The sequence below is a fragment of the Meles meles genome, chromosome 1, assembly GCF_922984935.1.
Source record: "Meles meles chromosome 1, mMelMel3.1 paternal haplotype, whole genome shotgun sequence".
In the NCBI taxonomy this organism is placed as follows: domain Eukaryota; kingdom Metazoa; phylum Chordata; class Mammalia; order Carnivora; family Mustelidae; genus Meles; species Meles meles.
Genome location: NC_060066.1, coordinates 105,364,992 through 105,386,331, shown reverse-complemented (window position 1 = coordinate 105,386,331; position 21,340 = coordinate 105,364,992). Strand labels below are relative to the sequence as shown.

Sequence of the window (21,340 nt, the reverse complement as noted above, 5' to 3'; positions counted from 1 at the left end):
GGTATTCTGCAGTTACATCAGAAGATTGCCTCAGAACGTCATGATTTGGAATGTACCATGCTTTTATGAGTTAAACTGAAATTGCTCCCTCTGCATGTTTTGGCCAGGTTATGTGTAGTGGTCTCACTACCATGAGGACAGACTGTACCCATGGACATGAAGAAGCAAAACAGTGCTTCCCAGCCCAAGCACCGCTGAGGGATTCTCTTCTGGATGCAGTGGAAAGCCAGGGAGCTGCCCCATGGTCAGGAGTTGGGATCCGAGTGGTGGTACAGAGAGTTTACTGTCTTCCCTACAAATATCAGCAGGGAGGTGGCTCAGCTGCTCCACCTGACTCAGACCCACCCAGAGTTAGGTGAGTAATTAAGACACAGGCATGGGTGCTAGAGTCACTTAGAGAAAGTAGACACTCTTGGCTGCATTCACCATATACTTGAGTTTTCTTTTTGTTGTTGTTGTTGTTGTTGTTGTTTTCTTGCATCAAAATTTGAGCCATGTGGTTTGACAAAAGAGTCTGTTTATTTAATATAAAAAGTTCTACTAAAAATTTAGTTTGTTGTATTTACTTTTACCTTTAATGGTTCATGTTATTGAAAGTAATATAGAGAAGAAATACTGGTATTCTTCCATAAAAGCATGTCTTCCATAAAAGACATGTGATTAGTCATACCTAAAAAGACCACTGCAATATCTGTCAAGGTTTATATACCTTAAAAATCTAAATAAATAAATGGCAGTAAGTGAATCTGTGGCTTTCAAGGAGTGCCTTTCTAACCTGTGTCAGCACTACCTAATAGAACTTTCTGCAATGATATGAATGTTGTGTATTTGTACTATTCAGTGAGATAGTCACTGACCACGTATGGTTACTGGGCACTCAGAAATGGCTAATAGGACTGAGGAACTAAATTTCAAGTTTTATTTAATTTTAATTAGCTTTTAAATTAAAATTTAACTATTTTAAGTGACCCCGTGTTACTACCTTGGTGGACAGTACAGCTACATGAGCCAAACCCATAATTCAAAGTACTTTGCTCATACTAAATTATGAGAATGATACCTTCTTTTACTTGTGTTTAGGCCCTTCCTGTATTTTTTCAAATAGCTGTAGTCATGTCATTGACTGAAGAGTTTATTTATGTCATAGCCTTGGCATAGCCTTTTGAAGTTATATTTCTTTCTATGTTGCCCTCAAAGCAATGAGATGGACTTATAACAGAAATTAAAAGTATAGATACCAATTCATCAACCTTTTTTTATATCTACTTTTTTTTATATCTGCTCTTAAAACACATATTGAAGAAACAGTAATTATAATATCCTACTCTTATAGTGCCTTCTGATACCATTCAGAAGGAGCGACAAGAAACATTTCTGTGTTAATTATGAATCTTCTTCAGGTAGGTGGCGCTTTAATTGAAAGTCTTGTGAATTCCAAAAAGTCTCCTTTAGGTGTAGAATTAGAGAATATTTCTTTTGGATTTATGGGAAAAATTTTAATTTTATTTTGTTTGGAATATGTGTATGTCTGAGATGATTATATCAATTGTAGAGTTTTTAACTTGTAGGCGTAGACCAGTCTCGTAGTCTTTAACTTAAATCTGTGGTAAACCTAAACAGAATTATCTGAGCCGGTTATAGATCAGACATAGGTTTTGTTTTGTTTTACATTTTTCATGGAATGTATCCAGCATTAGGCTTTGGAGAAGGAACTACTGAGTAACCTAAGCAATGATGATCTAAAGCTTCTCCAGACCAGCACACAGACCAGACACTCAGAGGAGACTGGGGATAGCAAGGACTGAGTCACAATGATGAGAAGGCAAGGTGAAATTGACAGTGAGGTTGCTTCCTTATAAGTAATCACAAGGAATGGACACCTTGAATCCTGTCCCTCTAGTTCCTTTGGTGGTACTTGTTTTATTTGTTAAGCAAAAAGAAGAATTGGAGCTAACTTCTGGTGAATTACTGCCAATGGCCAGCACTATGAATGTTTTGGATTTGAACCTTAGAATATATGCTGGGACATATCAAATGAAACTCTGCTTAATTGTGGATTGAAAAAAGGATAGGCATAAACCTCAAAAATAAGAAAATAGCTTTGTTATTCCGATGTAATTAAATATGCATTATGTGTGTTGTGTTCCTGTAGCACACATGAAATTATACAATGTTGAGGCTAGATGATACTAGTCATGTTTCACAGATGAGGAAACTGAGCCTTCTTACTTGCTGACAGTTATACAGGTGGACAAAAAGAATAGCAATATATCATAAGATATAGAATCCCAAACATGTCAGTGTTGTAGAGAGTATGGAGCTGAAAGAAAGAGGATAAAATTGAGTTAAGACCAAACTGTGATTGATTAAGTCTGACTGGAGAGCGGTGGCCCGTGGTGAGGGCGGTGGTCAGGTCATCCTGGGCAGCAAGAGTAGTGAAAGTGCCCAGCCATGGGGAGAATTGATTGGATTGTGTAAGAAAATGAATCTTTGGACAGAAAATCATAGCATTTGAGCTTGGGTGTGAGAACAAGGCTTCTGAGATGTCTTTTGGGTACAAAAAGGTATTATTGTAAAACCGATTATTAATATTTTCTAGATTCATAATGTATAATAATCAAATTCCAGTTTACAAACAAAATTAATGTAGAAGTAAAATTATACTTAACCCTGTACTAATTCTTTGCTAATGTATATTATAAAAAGCATTAAATATCTGCTTTGGAGGATCATTTAGAAACATGTTTTCTTTTTTTTTGTTTGTTTGTTTTTTTGTTGTTGTTTTTTTTTGTTTGTTTGTTTAGAAACATGTTTTCTAAGGTAGACTTTTATTTATACACATGTAGCATGTACCTAAGAGAAAACATTGCTAAAAGACTTAAGTTTATAGTTTGGAAAATTCTTTTCTACTTACGGTTTCTACCTGTAACTTTGGTGAACTCCCGTGCAGCACATGGGAGTCATTTTCATCCAGAGGCATGACTGGAGCAGACAGGGAAAATGGCATAGTGATCCCTTACACTGAGGGCAGCTCCAGGTCTGCTCTCTTGCCATAACCTGCTATGCCCCAGAGATCTTTCTATCAGTCAACTCAAAGACAATGTTGATCACTATGTGTTTTCCATAACGTTCCAGAAATTACCATATCCCAAGAAATTAAGGCCTGGAGAAAAAGAAATAAAGTGTCATATGGTAGATATTTTGCAATTATATTGCAATAATTCTCTCTTTTCTGCCCAAATGAGGCCAGATGACTCCTCATGGAGCCCTGTGGTGTGTTTTATATCTACGTGTACTTAGCACCTCAACCATAGATGTCTTTATCAATTTGTTCCCAGTGCTATAGTAGTCTCTCTTTTCTAAGATCAGTAAGAGCTCATCTTCCGATGCCAGACAGCCAGATTGTTGCCAACTTTGAAATAAAAGGAAATTCATTTGGAGCCAGCCAGTCCTGAACAAGGTCACATAAGTTCAGTCAAAGGGCTCATTTCCTCTAAGCTGTGAAACATCATCTAAATATACTTTAGATTTCAGGGGTGTCTGAGTAGCTCAGTTTGTTGAGCTTCCAGCTCTTGGTTACGGCTCAGGTTGTGATCTCATGGATCGTGGGATAGACCCCTCCGTCCAACTTCATGCTCATTGAGGGGTCTGCTTAAAGATTCTCTCCTTCTGCAACTCCCCCCACTTGCATGTGCTCACGCTCTCTCTAAAATAAATAAATCTTTAAAATACACACATATAGGGGTGGCTGGGTAGCTCACTGGGTTAAGCCTCGGCCTTCGGCTCAGGTCATGATCTCAAGGTTCTGGGATCGAGCCCCACACTGGGCTCTCTGCTCAGCGAGGAGCCTGTTCCCCCCCAACCCCACCTGCTTTTCTGCCTACTTTTAATCTCTTTCTCTCTCTCTGTCAAATAAATAAATAAAATCTTAAAAAATGTATTTATATATATATATATATATATATATATATATATACTTTAGACTTTATGTGTATACAGACACACACACACATATGTATACACTTTAGATTTCAGAAATATAACATGTAAGAGTCTCCTGTCCCTTGTTCTTCTGGATAACTTCTTTTAACTCAAGCTACTAAACACTTCTACAAAGTTTCTCTAGGTGTTATAGGTCAGAATAACCAATACAAACCTAAGTTTTATAAATCACTAAAATCAAAAGTAACAAAAAACCAACTCCGAAGGTACTCCATAAGCACTAATCTAGGCAGACTGTCCAGAGCCCAAACCCACCTTTATCTAGATTCACTATGTATTGAATGAATGTTAAATAAATGCATGACTAGAATGAAAATGGCGGCCTCCCAGTCTCCAGCCCGGAGGAGCCGAGAGCCCAGGGCCCCACTCCTCAGTGCGCCCCCAGAGAACAGCTCCCAATCACTCCCATATCCCTGGCCTCCAGCCACGCTCCAAGCTCACCCAGCCTACGACCGGTTCAAGTATAATCATATGGGTTCTGATACAATTGTTGTCACTCAAAAGATCTTCCAGTTGATTGGACTGACCAATGCTATTTTTACATCATTTAACGTTACAATAAATCTCTCTTCATTGGAACTTTGGATAGATGAAAATAAAATCTCAGTACCCGGAGATGCTAATGAATTATTATACAGATTTTTTTTTAAAGATTTTATTTATTTATTTGACAGAGATCACAAGTAGGCAGAGAGGCAGGCAGAGAGAGAGAGGAGGAAGCAGGCTCCCGGCTTGAGCAGAGATCCTGACGTGGGGCTAGATCCCAGGACCCTGGGATCATGACCTGAGCCGAAGGCAGAGGCTTTAACCCACTGAGCCACCCAGGCGCCCCTATTATACAGATTTTTAAAGTGGAAAAGATCTTATCTTGTTTTGCATCCACATGATATAGCATTTTTACTTGTTTACAGAGAAAAATCAAATTATGTTGGTGCAACCTTTCAAGGGAAGATGTGTGATAGCCATTATGGAGGAGCTATTGCTCTGCACCCCAGAACCATAAGTCTGGAATCGCTTGCAGTTGTTATAGCTCAGTTACTAAACCTTAGTATGGGAATAGCTTATGATGATTAGCAAATGCCAGTGCTCAGGAACGGTCTGCATAATGAATCCAGAAGCAATGTAAGATGCTTTACTTTTATATTCTTTATATACATAGTTTATGTAAAAATAACTTCAGTGTATTTAGTTTTAAAAAGTCTAGGCTGCTAAAATAATACAGGCTGTGTCCCAACAATGCCCAATGCTGCATGTCTACCTCCCTGTCACTTGTAATCTGATACCACACTTGTCATATGTGACCTAACTCTACAGTTATCACTAAATCACTTGCCAGATTTTATAATCTAATGCATGATTTCATAAGCTAAATACAGGCTTGTGATCACTCTACAAGAATGATAAAAAAAAAAATGCATGACTAATAAAGCAATAAGCTTTTTTTTTTTTTTTAATTGGTAGAAAGGGAGCACTGCTCTTGGAGAAAATTTGTAATAGAGGAAACTGAGGCCAAAAAAAAAAAAGTAAATGAATTTCCTAGTGACTCCCTACCTCATGGTAGAGCAGACTCTGGACCATGTTACCTTACTGTCCATCCATACTGGTTGCCATTAAACATTGACTTTCTCTCTCCCTTTCTGAAACATCTCTCTTTCTCCCTTTCTGAAACATCTGCTCCCTTTCTCCTTCAGATATTTAACTTAGGGACAAATAATTTAATTTTATCTTTTAGAGATGTACATTCTTTTATTTTAATTTTTTACTTTTTAATTAATTTTTATTGACATATAATGTATTATTTGTTTCAAGGATACAGGTCTGTGAATCATCAGTCTTACACAATTCACAGCACTCACCATAGCACATACCCTCCCCAATGTTCATAATGCAGCCACTCTATCCCTCCCCTCCCACCCCCAGCAACCCTCAGTTTGTTTCCTGAGATTAAGAATCTCCTATGGTTAAGCAACTGCCTTCAGCTAAGGTCATGATCCCAGGGTCTGAGGATCAAGCCCTGCCTTGGGCTCCCTGCTCAATGGGGAGCCTGCTTCTCCCTCTCCCTCTGGCCCTCACCCTGTTCATGCTCTCTTGCATGTGTTCTCTCTCTCTCTCAAATAAATAATTTAAAAAAAAAAAAAAAGAATCTCCTATGGTTCCTCCAACTCCCCCACCCTGTCCCATCTTGTTTCATTTTTCCCTTCCTTCCCCCTCCGAACCCACGGCCTACCTCTCAAAATCCTCATATCAGTGAGATCCTGTAATTGTCTTTCTCTGATTGGCTTATCTCACTTAGCATGATACCCTCTAGTTCCATCCACATCCCTGCAAATGGCAAGAATTCGTGGTTTTTGTTGGCTGCATGGTATTCCATTGGGGGGAAAAATACACACACACACACACACACACACACACACACACACACACACATCTTCTTTACTCATTCATCTGTTGATGGATATCTAGGCTCTTTCCATAGTTGGGCTTGTGGACATTGCTGCTAGGAACATTCGAGTGCACATGCCCCTTCGGATCCCTACATTTGTATCTTTAGGGTAAATACCCAGTAGTGCGATTGCTGGGTTGTAGGGTAGTTCTATTTTCAGCTTTTTGAGGAAACTCCATACTGTTTTCTAGAGTGGGTACACCAGCTTGCATTCCCACCAACAATGTAGGAGGGTTCCCCTTTCTCCGCATCCTCACCAACACCTTTTGTTTCCTGACTTGTTAATTTTAGCCATTTTGACGGGTGTGAGGTGGTACATCACTGGAGATGTACATTCTTTCTTGCCTCTCATTGCAGAAGTATTTATAATGGGAGACTTAGTCTTTTGTGAGGTCATTTAATTCAACGGTTTTCTCAGTGGTCTTATGTTTAGACAAAGGTGGAATGACAGAACCTCCCAGTTTAATAGTCATCCTGCATTATAGCTGTATGAAAATTTGTTGAGTGGAACTCAGGAAAATAGCACAATTTTTTTTCTCCAAAATTTGTTATTTTGTTTTCTCTTTTCATCTTTTGACTCTTCCTTTAGTCTCTTTTCCTGTATTTCTTTTTCCTTTTCACTAGGGAAAATTTTTTTAAATCTACCATTGTCCTAGGCTAGGTTCTGGGTCCTCAGTGATTAACAGAATCAGACATAGTCCTTATGCTCATGGAGCATCATACAGTGGGGAAGTCCCACACGAAACAATTAAAAACAAATGCATTTATGATTATAAGTTGTGATAAGTGCTCTGGTTAAAAAAAAAAAAAAAAGTAGGACACTAGGAGAGAGATCAATGGAGAAGGGACAGTATTTAGTTTAGAGGATTTAAGGATGGGTATTGTAAAGCAGTACTATCTAACCTGGGACCTGAAAGATAAGTAGATGTTAGGTAAAAAGAAGATGAAAGAGGGGTGCCTGGGTGGCTCAGTGGGTTAAAGCCTCTGTGTTCGGCTCAGGTCATGATCCCGGAGTCCTGGGATTGAGCCCCGCATGAGGCTCTCTGCTCAGCAGGGAGCCTGCTTCTTCCTCTCTCTCTGCCTGCCTCTCTGCCTATTTAAGATCTCTGTCTGTCAAATAAATAAATAAATAAATAAAATCTTTAAAAAAAAGAAGAAGAAGAAGAAGAAGAAGAAGAAGAAGAAAATGAAAGAGAATTGCAGTGGAAGAGAGAATACCTGTGAAAGCTCCTAGGGGTGCCTGCCTGGGTAGCTCATTCAATTTGGCATCTACCTTTGGCTCAGGTAATGATCCCAGAGTCCTGAGATTGAGCCCCACATAGGGCACCCTGCTCAGCAGGGAGTCTACTTCTCCTTTTCCTTCTGCCCGTCTGCTGCTTATGCTCTGTCTGTCTGTGTCTCTTTCTTTCAAATAAGTAAATAAAATCTTTAAAAAAAAAAGAAAGAAAGAAAGAAAAGTAAAACTTTGAAATTTCCTAGACAGGATGGAGAAGCTGATATGGCCAAGACATGTGGGCCACTGGGATAGCCCAGAGACAGGCCAGGCGTAGGCTGCACACGTGGTCTGTAGTATTTGCCATGGCTGTCCACTGACCAAAATAAACTTTATCTGTTTGGAAGATGACTTTAGTTGTCAGATAGAAAGTGGTTTGGGAAGAGGAAGAGCATATGAGGCAGTTCCCACTGGGAGTGGAGAGACCAGAATGAGGCAGACTGATGGAGTCCAAGTCAGCCTGGGCTCCTGAGTCTTACATGGCACCACTGGGATGTGGAGAAAAGATCACCTTCTAGATGTATGTGAAGACTTGAGAATAAATTGTGAGCATGAAGTAGAAAGAAATAAGAATAATAAGAAAAAGAATAAGAGTAAGCAATCAGTTTGATTGCTGTGTGGAATGATGAGCTAATTACTGAAGTGAGGAAAAATGGGATGAGAATAGTTTTGGAGGGAAGCTCAAGAATTCAGTTTGGGGCCTATTTAGTTTGAGATTCCTGAGACATCTAAGGAGAGATGTCACATAAGAAAGTTGAATATAAAGATCTTACATTCAGAAAAAGATTTTAGGATAGAGAATAAACATTTGGCAGTTTTCAGTAAATACTGGTCAGGACATATATTTGTCCATGGTGCTGAGCTCCAAAGGCACTAGAGGGCATTGAGTAAAAGGCAGATACCCCCAGCCCTCATCTCAGGTGGTTTCTCCTGCTCCACATCTCCTTACCCCCAGCTAGTCTCTAAAACCAGAGTGGCAGATGAGATCATATTAGGGGAAAAGTAGACACAAAGAAGTGCTAGCATGGGTATCTAGTCCCATAGCATAGAAGAGGAGACCAGCAAAGGAGACTAAAGAAGAAGGGCTAATGGTAGAAGAGGAAACTCAATGCACTGTGACAGGTGCATAAGATAGAGGATTTCCATGTGTGCAAGTGGCAGCTAAGCTGGTAATGCAGAGAAGCCTAATAAAATAAGGACTGAAAATGTATATAGCAGATTGCTGAGAAGTTCTATATAACTTTATGAACAGGAGGTGAATGGAGATGTGAAACTGGAAGCTAGTTGGTGGGGAGTTGAAGAGTGAGTGGGAAGGATGGACAGGTTTTGATAGCAAATGCTTTATTGATGCATAAGGAAATGAGAATGTCAAATGTTCAACAGACCAAGAAAACTCATGAGGGCATCTGTCTATGATTTCCAGTATAGGTAAGCATTTTTCTTTTAAAAATGCATTGAGGCACACTTACTGTGATAAGCACTGAGTAATATATAGAATTGTTAAATCACTATATTGTACATCTGAAACTAATGTAACATTGTATGTTAAGTATATTGGAATTAAAATTTTTAAAATACATTGAGGTGGAGGCAGGCCATTAATGGGAAGAGCAGAAGGCCTGCAATCAGATTGGTCCAGGTTCAAATGCTGATTCTGCCACTTAGTTAGAAGACGGAGCAAATTCTGTTCCCTTATTTACGAAATTGGAATTCTTTCTTTCCATTATTCAAGTTCATGATGAAGATTAACTGAGATTATGTATGTAATGTGTATGTACACATAATGAGATTATGTATGTAATGTAACTTTATGCTTCTCTTATAAGGACTCAATAGAAGGTGGCTCACTAGCTCTTTAAAAGCCAGTGCAAAGACTTAAAAATTGTAAAATACTGATAAATAATGTTGTTACAGTAATAGAAACCAAAAATAAACAAAGAAAGTCATATTACAAACCAGCATTCATGTTAGACTTAAGTCCGTTGTTGGCCACAGGAGAAGCTTGATTGAAGATGGTTTTTACTCCTGTCCTTTTGCATCACCCTCCGCACCCCCCCCCCCGCCCCGCCCCACCACCAATAAGGAGTTGCTGCTCATTTACTTTAAAAAACAAACATTTGTGTAAATTCATACATATGGAATGGGACTACTGCCTTCTGAGTGATGGAGACCAAAAAGTTCCTCTGTAATAAATACTTCGCAGGGACGCATGGGTGGCTCAGTTGGTTAAGCGGCTGCCTTCAGCTCAGGTAATCCCAGGGTTCTGGGATCAAGTCCCGCCTCAGGCTCCCTGCTCAGCAGAGAGACTGCTTCTCCCTCTCCCTCTGACTGCTGCTCTACCTACTTGTGCTCTCATCTCTCTGTCAAATAAATAAATACTTTAAATTAAAAAAAAAAACAAACAAACAACACTTTGCAGAAAACTGCCCTAGTGCTGGGTCCAGTATTGGATGGTGCTGGTAATTGTGGCTGGTATGTTTTTGTCTTTGTCTAGGAAATTTAAAGACATCCCAGACTCCTGATGGTGAAAATGATGCAGTATTAAAGCAGAATGAACAACGTGAACTAGTAGATAGTAAATGTGATGATTAGTGTCCTTTATGATGACTAGCTTTTGCCTGTATTTGGACAGTAGGGAAAGACTTGTATCAAGTTTGCAAGATTCCTTTTGATGAGTAGACTGAGAGCTGTGGCACAGTGATTCCCCAGCTCTGTGCTCACCAGCCAGGTGCATGCAACTCCTCCCTGCTTGTGAACATTTGTTTTTCTTCCCATTAAATGATTGGATTTTATAGTGGACTCATGTCTCCTTTTCTATACGTAGAGATGGAGTGGCATGGCATTCTTTCTCCAGAACAGAGATACATATGTGTCAGTGATGAAAGAGCCCAGAGGAAAGACTCCATCTCATCAACAGTACACAGGATCATTTCACCTGCTCTGTTTCTGTGTACTGCCCCATACCAGAATCTGTGGAATGATTCTGTTGGTTAACCTATTTAGCATCACACTCTCATATGGTTGTTATTGTTATTCATACTTTATTTCTAAAGTTACTTTTATTCATGTCAGAAAGTTAGAATTACTCTTCTTCAATGATCTGAGTATTTTCATTACAGTGCAAAAGATATGAGAGTGGGGACTCATTTTTTTTAATATATTCTTATAAATGATATGAACTATATCCCATTCTTTAGGTTTTCCTTACTTGTGCTCTCTCAGTAAATTTTTATCATCTTTTAATCATTAGCTCTGTATTCATAAGTCTTAAATAAACATTTCAGTCTCAGCTTCCCAACTCTTAACTTTTGCTTACTTCCTAAGACAGTTCTTGGTGGTCTGTATGATATCCCAAGGTTGTTTTGCCATGTTTTCTTTGCAGTCCTGTATTTACAGAGTTTTGCAATTAGAACCATAGTCTAATATTAGAAAACTTTTGTGACCTCAAAAAGAAACCCCAGACCCATTGACTGTTTACCCTTCATTCCCTCAGCCCGTGGCAACCACTAATTTTCTGTCTCTATGGATTTGCCTGTTTTAGACATATGTAAGTGGAACTATACAATGTATGGTCTTTTTTTTAATTAACATATAATGTATTACTTGTTTCAAGTGTACAGGTCTGTGATTCATCAGTCTTGACACAATCCACAGCACTTACCGTAGCACATACCCTCCCCAATGTCCATCACCCAGCCACCCCATCCGTCCCACCCTCCTCCCTTCCTGGAACCCTCAGTTTGTTTCCTGAGATTAAGAGCCTCCTATGGTTTGTCTCCCTCTCTGGTTTTGTCTTGTTTCATTTTTCCCTCCCTTCCTCTATGATCGATCCTCTGTCGTCTTCCTCAATTTCCTCATATAGTGAGATCATATGATAATTGTCTTTCTCTGATTGACTTATTTTGTTTAGAATAATAGCCTCTAGTTCCATACAATGTATGGTCTTATGACTGTCCTCTTTCACTTAACACAATATTTTCAAGGCTTACCCATTGATCCATGTTGTGACATATATCAGTATTTCATTTCATTGTATAGGTATGCCATATTCAGTTTATTTATCATGTGATGAATATCTAGGTTGTTTCTACTTTTGGCTAATATGAATAGTACTTCTATGATCATCTGTGTAAAAGTTCTTTCTGTGAATGTATGTTTTCATTTCTCTTGAATATATGTTTAGGAGTAGAGTTGCTGTGTCATACGGTAACTGTTTAATTCTATGAAGAGTTAAACTGTTTTCTGAAGAAACTACCATTTTACATTCCCACCAGATGTGTATGGGGGCTCCAGTCTCTCCACATCCTTACCAAGACTTATGATTATCTTTTTTATTATAGCCATCCAACTGGATGTGAAGTGGTACATCCTTGTTGCTTTGACTTGTGGGTCTCCAAGGATTAATGATGTTGAGCATGTTTTCGTGTGCTTTTTGACCATTTTTATACTTCTTTGGAGAATGTGTCTTCAGATCCTTTGCTTGTTTTCATAAATAAGTTATTTGTCCCTTTTTTATTGAATTGTAAGAGTTCTTTATTCTGGTTACAAGTCTTTTATCATATATATGATTTGAAAATGTATTCTCCCATTCTGTGGAGTATTTGTTCCAATTTTTGACAGTGTCCTCTGAAACACAAAAGTTTATAACCTTAGTGATGTCCAATTTATCTTTTATTTTATTCTCTCGGGCTTTGGTGTTTTGGTGTCACATCTAAGAAATAGTTGCCTAATCCAAGATTATGAAAGTTTACTCCTACATTTTTTCCTAAGAGTTTTACAGTTTATAGTCTTCTATTTAAGTCTATGATGGATCTGAGTTAATTTTTGTGTGTGGTGTGAGGCAAGGGTTCATCCTTTTATATCTGTGTGTCTAGTTGTCCAACACCATTTACTAAAAAGACTGTTCTTTCTCTTTGAAACTTTTTTGGTACCCTTGTCAAAAAATCAATTGACCACAGATATAAGTCTTTATTTCTGGACTCTCAGTTTCTTCCATTGACCTATATATCTATCTTTATGCAAGTACGATAATGATCTTAATTACTAAAACTTTATAGTACATTTGGAAATCAGAGTATAAGTCCTCTAATTTTTTTTTAAGATTGTGTTGTAAATTCTTAGCCTCTTAGATTGACATTTTAGTTTCAGAATCAGTTTGTCAATTTTGGAATAAAATAATTGGATTTTTGATAGAGATTATGTTGAATTTGTAGATCACTTTGAAAAGAATTGCCATGTTAGCAATATTTAGTCTTTAGACCCAACATGGGATGTCTTTTCATTTTATTAGTTCTTTAATTTCTTTCAACAGTGTTTTATAGCTTTCAGTACAAGTCTTAACACTTCTTTAGTTAAATTTATACCGAAGTTTTCTTTTATGCTGTTGCAAATGGAATTATTTTCTTAATATTATTTAGGTTATTTATTGCTAATGTATAGGTATGCAAGTGACTTTTATATATGGACCTATCTGCTGAAGTCTTATAGAACTTGTTTATTAAGTCTAATAGTTTTTCAGTGGATTCATTAGGATTTTCCATATGTAAAATTATGTAATCTTTAAATAAAGATAGTTTTGGGGCCCCTGGGTGGCTCAATGGGTTAAGCCGCTGCCTTTGGCTCAGGTCATGATCTCAGGGTCCTGGGATCGAGCTCCACATCGGGCTCTCTGCTCGGCGGCGAGCCTGCTTCCCTCTCTCTCTCTCTGCCTGCCTCTCTGTCTACTTGTGGTCTCTCTCTGTCAAATAAATAAATAAATAAATAAATAAATAAATAAATAAAATAAAGATAGTTATACTTCTTCATTTGCAATCCAGGTAGGTTTTATTTCTTTTTCTTCCTAAATGTCCTGGCAATTCTTTAAGTATCTTAAGGCAGGGAAAAGAAATTGTTGTGTGATGCTTTAGTGCAGCCATGGTAGCTCATCATCTTCTATTCACTCTTGAAGTCCTATGCATCCTTCACTAGTCTTATACCACTTGCCTCATGAAATCTCTCCTAATTTCCCCTAAGCAGTTGGCCTCTTCTTCAGATGGTAGAATGAAAAACTACTTAGCTATATTTTTTTTGGTCATAGGTAGGTAGGTAGATGGCTAGATCTTAACCCTTTTTACTCTCATAACAGCCCCATAAAGTTAGTACCATTACTTTCAAACTTGAAGAGTAAATGACATAACATTTACAAAATGCCTGATACCAAATAAATGCTCTTAACACTATTTGTTTTATAATATTATATATTTGTATTATAGTTAGAGATGTGTTAGTCTTTACTGTAACATTGTAAAGTCCTTGCTGGTAAGGATTGAGTGAAGTAGTAGTGGTAGTATTCATCAATGCTTTTTCTGCATATACGCTTCCTACTATATATGTTGCTGAATATATTTCTGTTATACCTCTTTTTTTCCATATTTGTGACTGTTGGCACTATATTATTATGTCTCTGTGTATCATTTCTCCCATTATAGATGGCAGGAAATGGACCCATTTTTCTACCCTTTATCTTTTTTTAAGCTTTTATTATTTTATTGATCTAGGGTCAGGTTTCAGTTAGCAGACTGAAATTTTAAATGTTTCGGAGTAGAATTAGAATTGTAGATTATTTAAAAACAGTATGTTTATGTTCTTAAATATTCACAGGTGTCTGGGAGGCTCAGTCCATTAAACATCCAACTCTTAATTTCAGCTCAGGTCATGATCTCAGGGTCATGAGATCATGAGCCCCCACATCAGGCTTCATGCTGGGCATAGAATTTGCTTAAGATTCTCTCTCCCTCTCCTTCCTCTCTTCCCCTAAAAAAATATTTTATGATACCAACCCATGTCATTTGATCCATCCTTTACATTTATAACTGACATATCTTGAATATGTATCCTTAATGAGCTTATTAATAATATGAAATAGAAATGGAAGTTCCCATGTTCTTTTTTTATATATCAAAATTATTGATAGACTTGAAGGAAAAGAACAAAAGGAATGACAACAGCCATTTGCTGTGAGACAAACATGAAAGTAATATTTTCATACAGAATGAACATAGCAAGAGTAGTTTTGCAGATTCATAGCCAGACATGGTGTGTGCATCCATAGTTCCAGGTTTGCATCTTAACCTGGTCTTGGCGATTTTCCAGCTCCTGTTATCCATCAAAATTGAGAGTGATTTCAGAGTGGCCCAATATAAAAGGCAGAATTATCTGCTTGATCCTGACCTCCTTTCCCTGGAAACTTTTGTTGCTAAGAGAGGATGGAGACCTCTAATGGCCTGTACCCCGACTCCTCTATGCCTGCAGCTGCAATCTGGAGCATTACTGTGGCTGTGCCAGAACTTTCGTATGAGCTAGACTGCATCTCTGGAATGTATTTTTTTTTAAAGATTTTATTTATTTATTTGACAGAGAGAGAGATCAAAAGTAGGCAGAACAACGGGCGGTGGCGGGGGAAGCAGGCTCCCTGCTGAGCAAGAGCCGGACTCGGGGCTCAATCCCAGGACCCTGAGATCATGACCTGAGCTGAAGGCAGAGGCTTAACCCACTGAGCCACCCAGGTGTCCCTGGAATGTATTTTTCTGAAATGACAGAATGGAGAAGAGCTATGAAAGACAGCACACACACACAGGCAGAATCTGTAGTGACAGCTAAATGCCAGCACACAGCACCACATAACCCTTAGCCAAAAGCACAGACAGGGTGAGATCAAGTGTAATATCCATCTTGACTCCAGCTCTAGCTAGCCTGCTACACCTTGTTGTCCCTTTCCTCCCTGTTTTGCTCTGTCAAGTGACCTGTTCCTGCCTTATCTCCCAGCTGCTGCTAGACCCAGAGCACTTGGGGCAGCCAGCTGGCAGTCTTGGTAAGCTCATCCTTATGGTCATTTCTTGGCTCTACAGTTCTAATTAGCTAGAGCCAAATCAACCCCATGCTCCATAGAACACTGAAGCAAACAGAACCTCCAAAACAATTCTTTGGAAGAGTGTCCTTCCTCACAAGAAAGAGACATTGTAATATATGAAAAGGTACCCTTGTTTTTTCTGGACCAGTTTGCCTGGCAGTGATATCGTAAATGTTCTGATCCTTCACATTTATTTGCACAGAGACAAAAAGAGAGTGACAGATACAGGTATCTAGACAGGTACTTAGTTATATAGTGATCATAATGGCCAAGTATTATACATTGCACTGGTATTTGTCAGTGCTTTCAAAGTAAGGCCATACATACATATATTTTTTTTAATTTCACTTGTCCAATTTAACCCTCTGGGGTTAAGGACTGTGACTCATCTTATTTTGGTACCAGACCATGAATGTCATGGGCACCTAACAAGTATATGTAGGTGGGGAAAAGTACAGCTATGGAGGCTATGTATTCTCCTTCTTTCTCAGGACAAACTGGTCCATGGACATGTACTGTAGTGTTGTTTCTCTCAAGACAATGATAAAGAGGCTAGTGTAGTAAGAATTGCCGAGAATACTCTGCTTTAGGAAAAAGGTAAAGTCTAGTCCACACCAATCTTACAGAAAATGAGATACTTGGACTAGAGGCCTTTACAGTGTGTTCATTTAGTGTAAAGAAGGAGGGAAGTGGAGGAGGAAAAAGGAGGGGCACCTAGGGAGATAGCAAAGGAGGAACAAGAGCAGCTCTTGACTGAGGATTTATAAAGAAAAGAATCAGTTGGTAATGATTTAAGAGTTTGAAAACATTTGTTACAATTAATGCAGAATTAAGAGATATCAAGAAAAAATTAAGCAGTCGTGGGTAAAAGATGAAAGGATGAAAAACTCACTTTTAGCATAAGCCAAACCTAATTACTTAAAAAGGAAGGGACTCGTGATTTGAATTAAAGGAAGACTGAGTCATCCAGGGGAAGATGGTGGGGAGAGGTTTTACAGGTCTTTAGTAGCTCTAAATCTCAAAGCTGCTGTGTGAGCTATGTGTCCTGCCTTTCCATTTTGTTTCCCTTAAGTGATGACTATCATTCCTCTCTCTGGTAGGAATCTGAGTGCAGGTGTTACAAGCTCCAGAGGTTGTAGGGGAGACGAAAAAGGAGCAGACCGTATGTTTAGGGTAAGAAGAAGAATGAAATAAATATCAAAATTGGGGCACCTGGGTGGCTCAGTTTGTGAAGTGTCTGCCTCAGGTCAGGTCATGATCCCAGGGTCCCGGGATTGAGCCCCACATCAGGCTGCCTGCTCAGTGGAGAGCCCGCCTGCCTCTCCTTCTCCCTCTGCCTGCTATTTCCTCTGCTTGTGCTCTTTCTCTCACTGTCAAATAAATAAATAAAATCTTTTTTAAAAAATTGAAAAAAGGAGCGCCTAGGTGGCTCAGTGAGTAAAGCCTCTGCCTTCGGCTCAGGCCATGATCCCAGAGTCCTAGGATCGAGTCCCACGTCGTGCTCGCTGCTCAGCAGGGAGCCTGCTTCCCCCGCTCTGTCTCTGCCTGCCTACTTGTGATCTTGCTCTCTGTCAAATAAATAAATAAAATATTTTTTTTAATTGAAAAAAAAAAAACCTCTCCTTGATGTTTTACCACTTAAGCAGACTTTTGGAAAACTTAGAGTTAGCTTATTCAACTCTGTACCTCGAGTCTTTGCACCCAGATAAGTTACAATAGAAGAATACTGGTTATCCAAGAAAACCACAGATATTGAAAGGGGAAAATCTGAAGGTCTTAAACGCCTTGCTTTTTTTCTTTTTCTTTTTTTTTTTTTTTTTTTTTTTTAGATTTTATTTATCCATTCATGAGAGACAGAGAGAAAGGCAGAGGCAGAGGAAGAAGCAGGCTCCCCACCAAGCAGGGAGCCCTGTGTGAGACTTGATCCCAGGACCCTGGGTTTATGACCTGAGCTGAAGGCAGTCACCTAACCAACTGAGCCACCCAGGCTCCCTTAAGGGGGTTTCTTTACGTGAGCTATAGAAAAGTGGAAAATTATATGTTAACCAATTAAAAACTTGAAACAACAAAAAAGAGTGGAAAACTGTAATGACTGCAAGGATGGTAGTAAATCTTATCTTTACAATTTTTGAATGTAATTAATCCCAGTTTTTATTCCACTCATTAATGCGGCATCTTCTCTTCAGAAAAGACTAGAATGAGATTTCCTAAAATGTTAACATACTTTGGGCAAAGGTTACCATATACAGGTATCCCTCATTTTTCCAAAGTTCACATTACATCACTTTGCTTTTACAAAAGACCTACATTAGTGCCTGTTTTTGCTAACCAAAAGAAATCCAAAGAGGAGTTATGCTTTTATGAAAAAAAAGTGAAAATGAGAAGCAACAGTAGCCTTCCACCTTTTTTTTGGTATTGGCTATGACTGCATAGCCAATCCACCTTTTTTTTTTTGGTATTATGCATTATATGGTTAGGTATCAGAGAATATACTTATATTTATGATTCTTAGTAGAGAGTATATTATAACCAAATTAATAAAATAATTACTTTGAGTCATCAGGATATGGAACCAGTTCCATTCTCCTTGATCCTTCTTTGGAGTAGTATTCTCTGTAATGGGAATTTATAAACACGTCTTTGCTTTTTTATTTAATTAAGTTTGATAAACTTACTTTAGAGTGGTTTTAGATTCACAAAGATAACAGAGAGTTCCCACATACCCCATACCCAGTTTCCCTATTGTTAAAATCTTTTATTAGTATGATACAGTCTCATAGTTATTAAACTGATACTGGTATTATAGTATTACCATACTATATTAATATTGCTTTATTATGCTTTATTATATACAGAATATTACTATACTATATCAATACTATATTAACTGAAGTTTGTATTATATTCAGATTTCCTCAGATTTTCCCCTAATGTCCTTTTTCTGTTCCAGGATCCCATTCAGGATACCACATTACATGTTATTGTCGTGTCTCCTTAGCCTAATTTAGACTGTCAATTTTATAGAACTCTTTGTTTTTAATGACCTTGACAGTTTTGAGGATTACTATTCACATATTTTGTAGAGTATCCCTTAATTGTGTTTTTCTGATATTTACACTGGTATGGGTTTCGGGGTAGAAGATCAGGGAGGTAAAGTTTGGCAATTGTGGCCATTGCTGCTATGAACATTGGGGTACATATGTCCCTTCTTTTCACTACATCTGTATCTTTGGGGTAAATACCCAAGAGCGCAATTGCAGGGTCATAGCATAACTCTATTTTTAATTTCTTAAGGAATCTCCACACTGTTTTCCAAAGCAGCTGCACCAACTTGCATTCCCACCAACAGTGTAAGAGGGTTCCCCTTTATCCACACTTGTTGTTTACTATCTTGTTAATTTTGGCCATTCTAACTGGTTTAAGGTGGCATCTCAGTGTGGGGTTTTTTTTTTACATTTAAATTCATTTATTTCATTTGCAGTCTTTTATATGCTGTTTGAAATTTTTAAATTATATCTGTGGCTCACAATATGTTTCTTTTTTTTCCCCATTTTTTTTTAATTTATTTTCAGCCTAACAGTATTCATTGTTTTTGCCCCACACCCAGTGCTCCATGCAGTACGTGCCCTCCCTATTACCCACCACCTGGTTCCTCAACCTCCCACCCCCCACCCCATCAAAACCCTCAGGTGGTTTTTCAGAGTCCATAGTCTCTCATGGTTCATCTCCCCTTCCAGTTTCCCTCAACTCCCTTCTCCTCTCCATCTCTCCATGTCCTCCATGTTCTTTGTTATGCTCCACAAATAAGTGAGACCATATGATACTTGACTCTCTCTGCTTGACTTATTTCGCTCAGCATAATCTCTTCCAGTCCTGTCCATGTTGCTACAAAAGTTGGGTATTCATCCTTTCTGATGGAGGCAATAATACTCCATCATGTATATGGACCACATCTTCCTTATCCATTTGTCCGTTGAAGGGCATCTTGGTTCTTTCCAGTTTGGCGAACGTGGCCATTGCTGCAATAAACATTGGGGTACAGGTGGCTCTTCTTTTCACTACATCTGTATCTTTGGGGTAAGTACCCAGCAGTGCAATTGCAGGGTCATAGGGAAGCTCTATTGAATCTCCCTGATGGCTAATGATGATGAACATTTTTTCCTGTGTCTGTTTCATTTATATATCTTCTTTGGAGAAGTATCTGTTCGTGTCTTCTGCCCATTTTTTGACATGATTATGTGTTTTTTGAGTGTTGAGTTTGAGGAGTTCTTGATAGATCTTAGATATCAGCCCTGTGTCCATAGTGTCATTTGTGAATATCTTCTCCCATTCTGTGGGTTGCCTCTTTGTTTTGTTGCTCTTTCCTTTGCTGTGTAGAAGCTTTTTATCTTGATGAAGTCCCAAAAGTTCATTTTCGATTTTGATTCCTTTGCCTTTGGAGACATGTCTTGAAAGAAGTTGTAGTGATGTGCCCTCTCTCATTTCTGATTTTAATAATTTTTTTCTTAGTTAGCCCAGCTATCTAATCTTTCAAAAGATCAATCTTTCTTTTGAAAAGATCAGCCTTTCTTTTCATTGATTTTCTCTACTGATTTCTTACTTTTAATTTCACTGATTTCTGCTCTCAATTTATATTTTTTTCCTTTTCTTCCTTTAGATTTAGTGTGCTCTTTTTATAATCCATTAAGTTAGAAACTTGCATTATTGATTTTAAATTATTCTTTTTTTCTAAGAAATGCATTTGGTAGTATAAATTGCCCTCTAGGTACCGTTTTGACATCATTCCACACATTTTGGTGAGTTGTGTTTCCATTTTCATTACTTAAAAATATTTTTTTATTTCTTTTGGAATTTCTTCTATGAACCATGTGTTCTTTTTTTTTTAAGATTTTATTTATTTATTTGACATACAGAGATCACAAGTAGGCGGAGAGGCAGGCAGAGAGAGAGGGAAGTAGGCTCCATGCTGAGCAGAGAGCCCGATGTGGGGATTGATCCCAGGACCCTGGGATCATGACCTGAGCCAAAAGCAGAGGCTTTAACTCACTGAGCCACCCAGGCACCCCGACCCATGTGTTCTTTAAAAGTTTGTTCTTTATTCTACATGTATTTTGGGATTTTCAGGTTATCTCTCTGTTATTGAATTCTAGTTTAATTCCACTAAGAGCAAACATTGTATAATTCCTATTCTTTAAATTTGTTACATTTTGTTTTATGGCTCTGACTGTGGTCTGTCTTGGTGAATGTTCCATGTGAGCTTGAAAGAATGTGTAGTTTGCCACTGTTGGATGAGGTAGTCTATAGATTCTAGTTATATCCAGTTATTTGATAGTGTAGTTGAGTTCAACTATGTCCTTGCTGCTTTTCTGCTTGTTGGATATATCCATTTGTGAGAAAGGGGTGTTGAAGTCTCCAGCTATGATAGTGGATTCATCTGTTTTCTTGCAGCTCTGTTTTTGTCTCACGTAGTTTGACGCTTTCTCGTTAGACAAATGTTATGTTAATGAAGAATTGTTAAATGAAGAATTGTTAAAGTCTACTTGTGGAAGTGATACCTTTATCATTATATCATTATATAATGTCCCTCTTTATCCCTTTATCCCTCACTTACCTTTGAAGTCTGCTCTCAAATAAAAATAACTCCCTACTATAATACTGCATGTTAACTATACTAGAATTAAAGTTTTTTAATTAATTTAAAATAGTCCCTCCTGCTTTGTCTTTATTAGTGTTA

The 21,340-nt window shown here is 38.1% G+C and overlaps 1 protein-coding gene across 5 annotated transcripts in view; it reads left to right on the top strand.

The window, feature by feature from the left end:
- The window catches only part of SPIDR (scaffold protein involved in DNA repair), a 600,140-nt gene that overhangs the window by 443,280 nt on the left and 135,520 nt on the right, over positions 1–21,340 (top strand). For all 5 annotated transcript variants that reach the window (XM_046007112.1, XM_046007104.1, XM_046007094.1 and 2 more), the window contains one exon: positions 108–355. In XM_046007112.1, the coding sequence (XP_045863068.1) occupies positions 108–355 (248 nt within the window). The remainder of the gene's footprint in view (positions 1–107; positions 356–21,340) is intronic.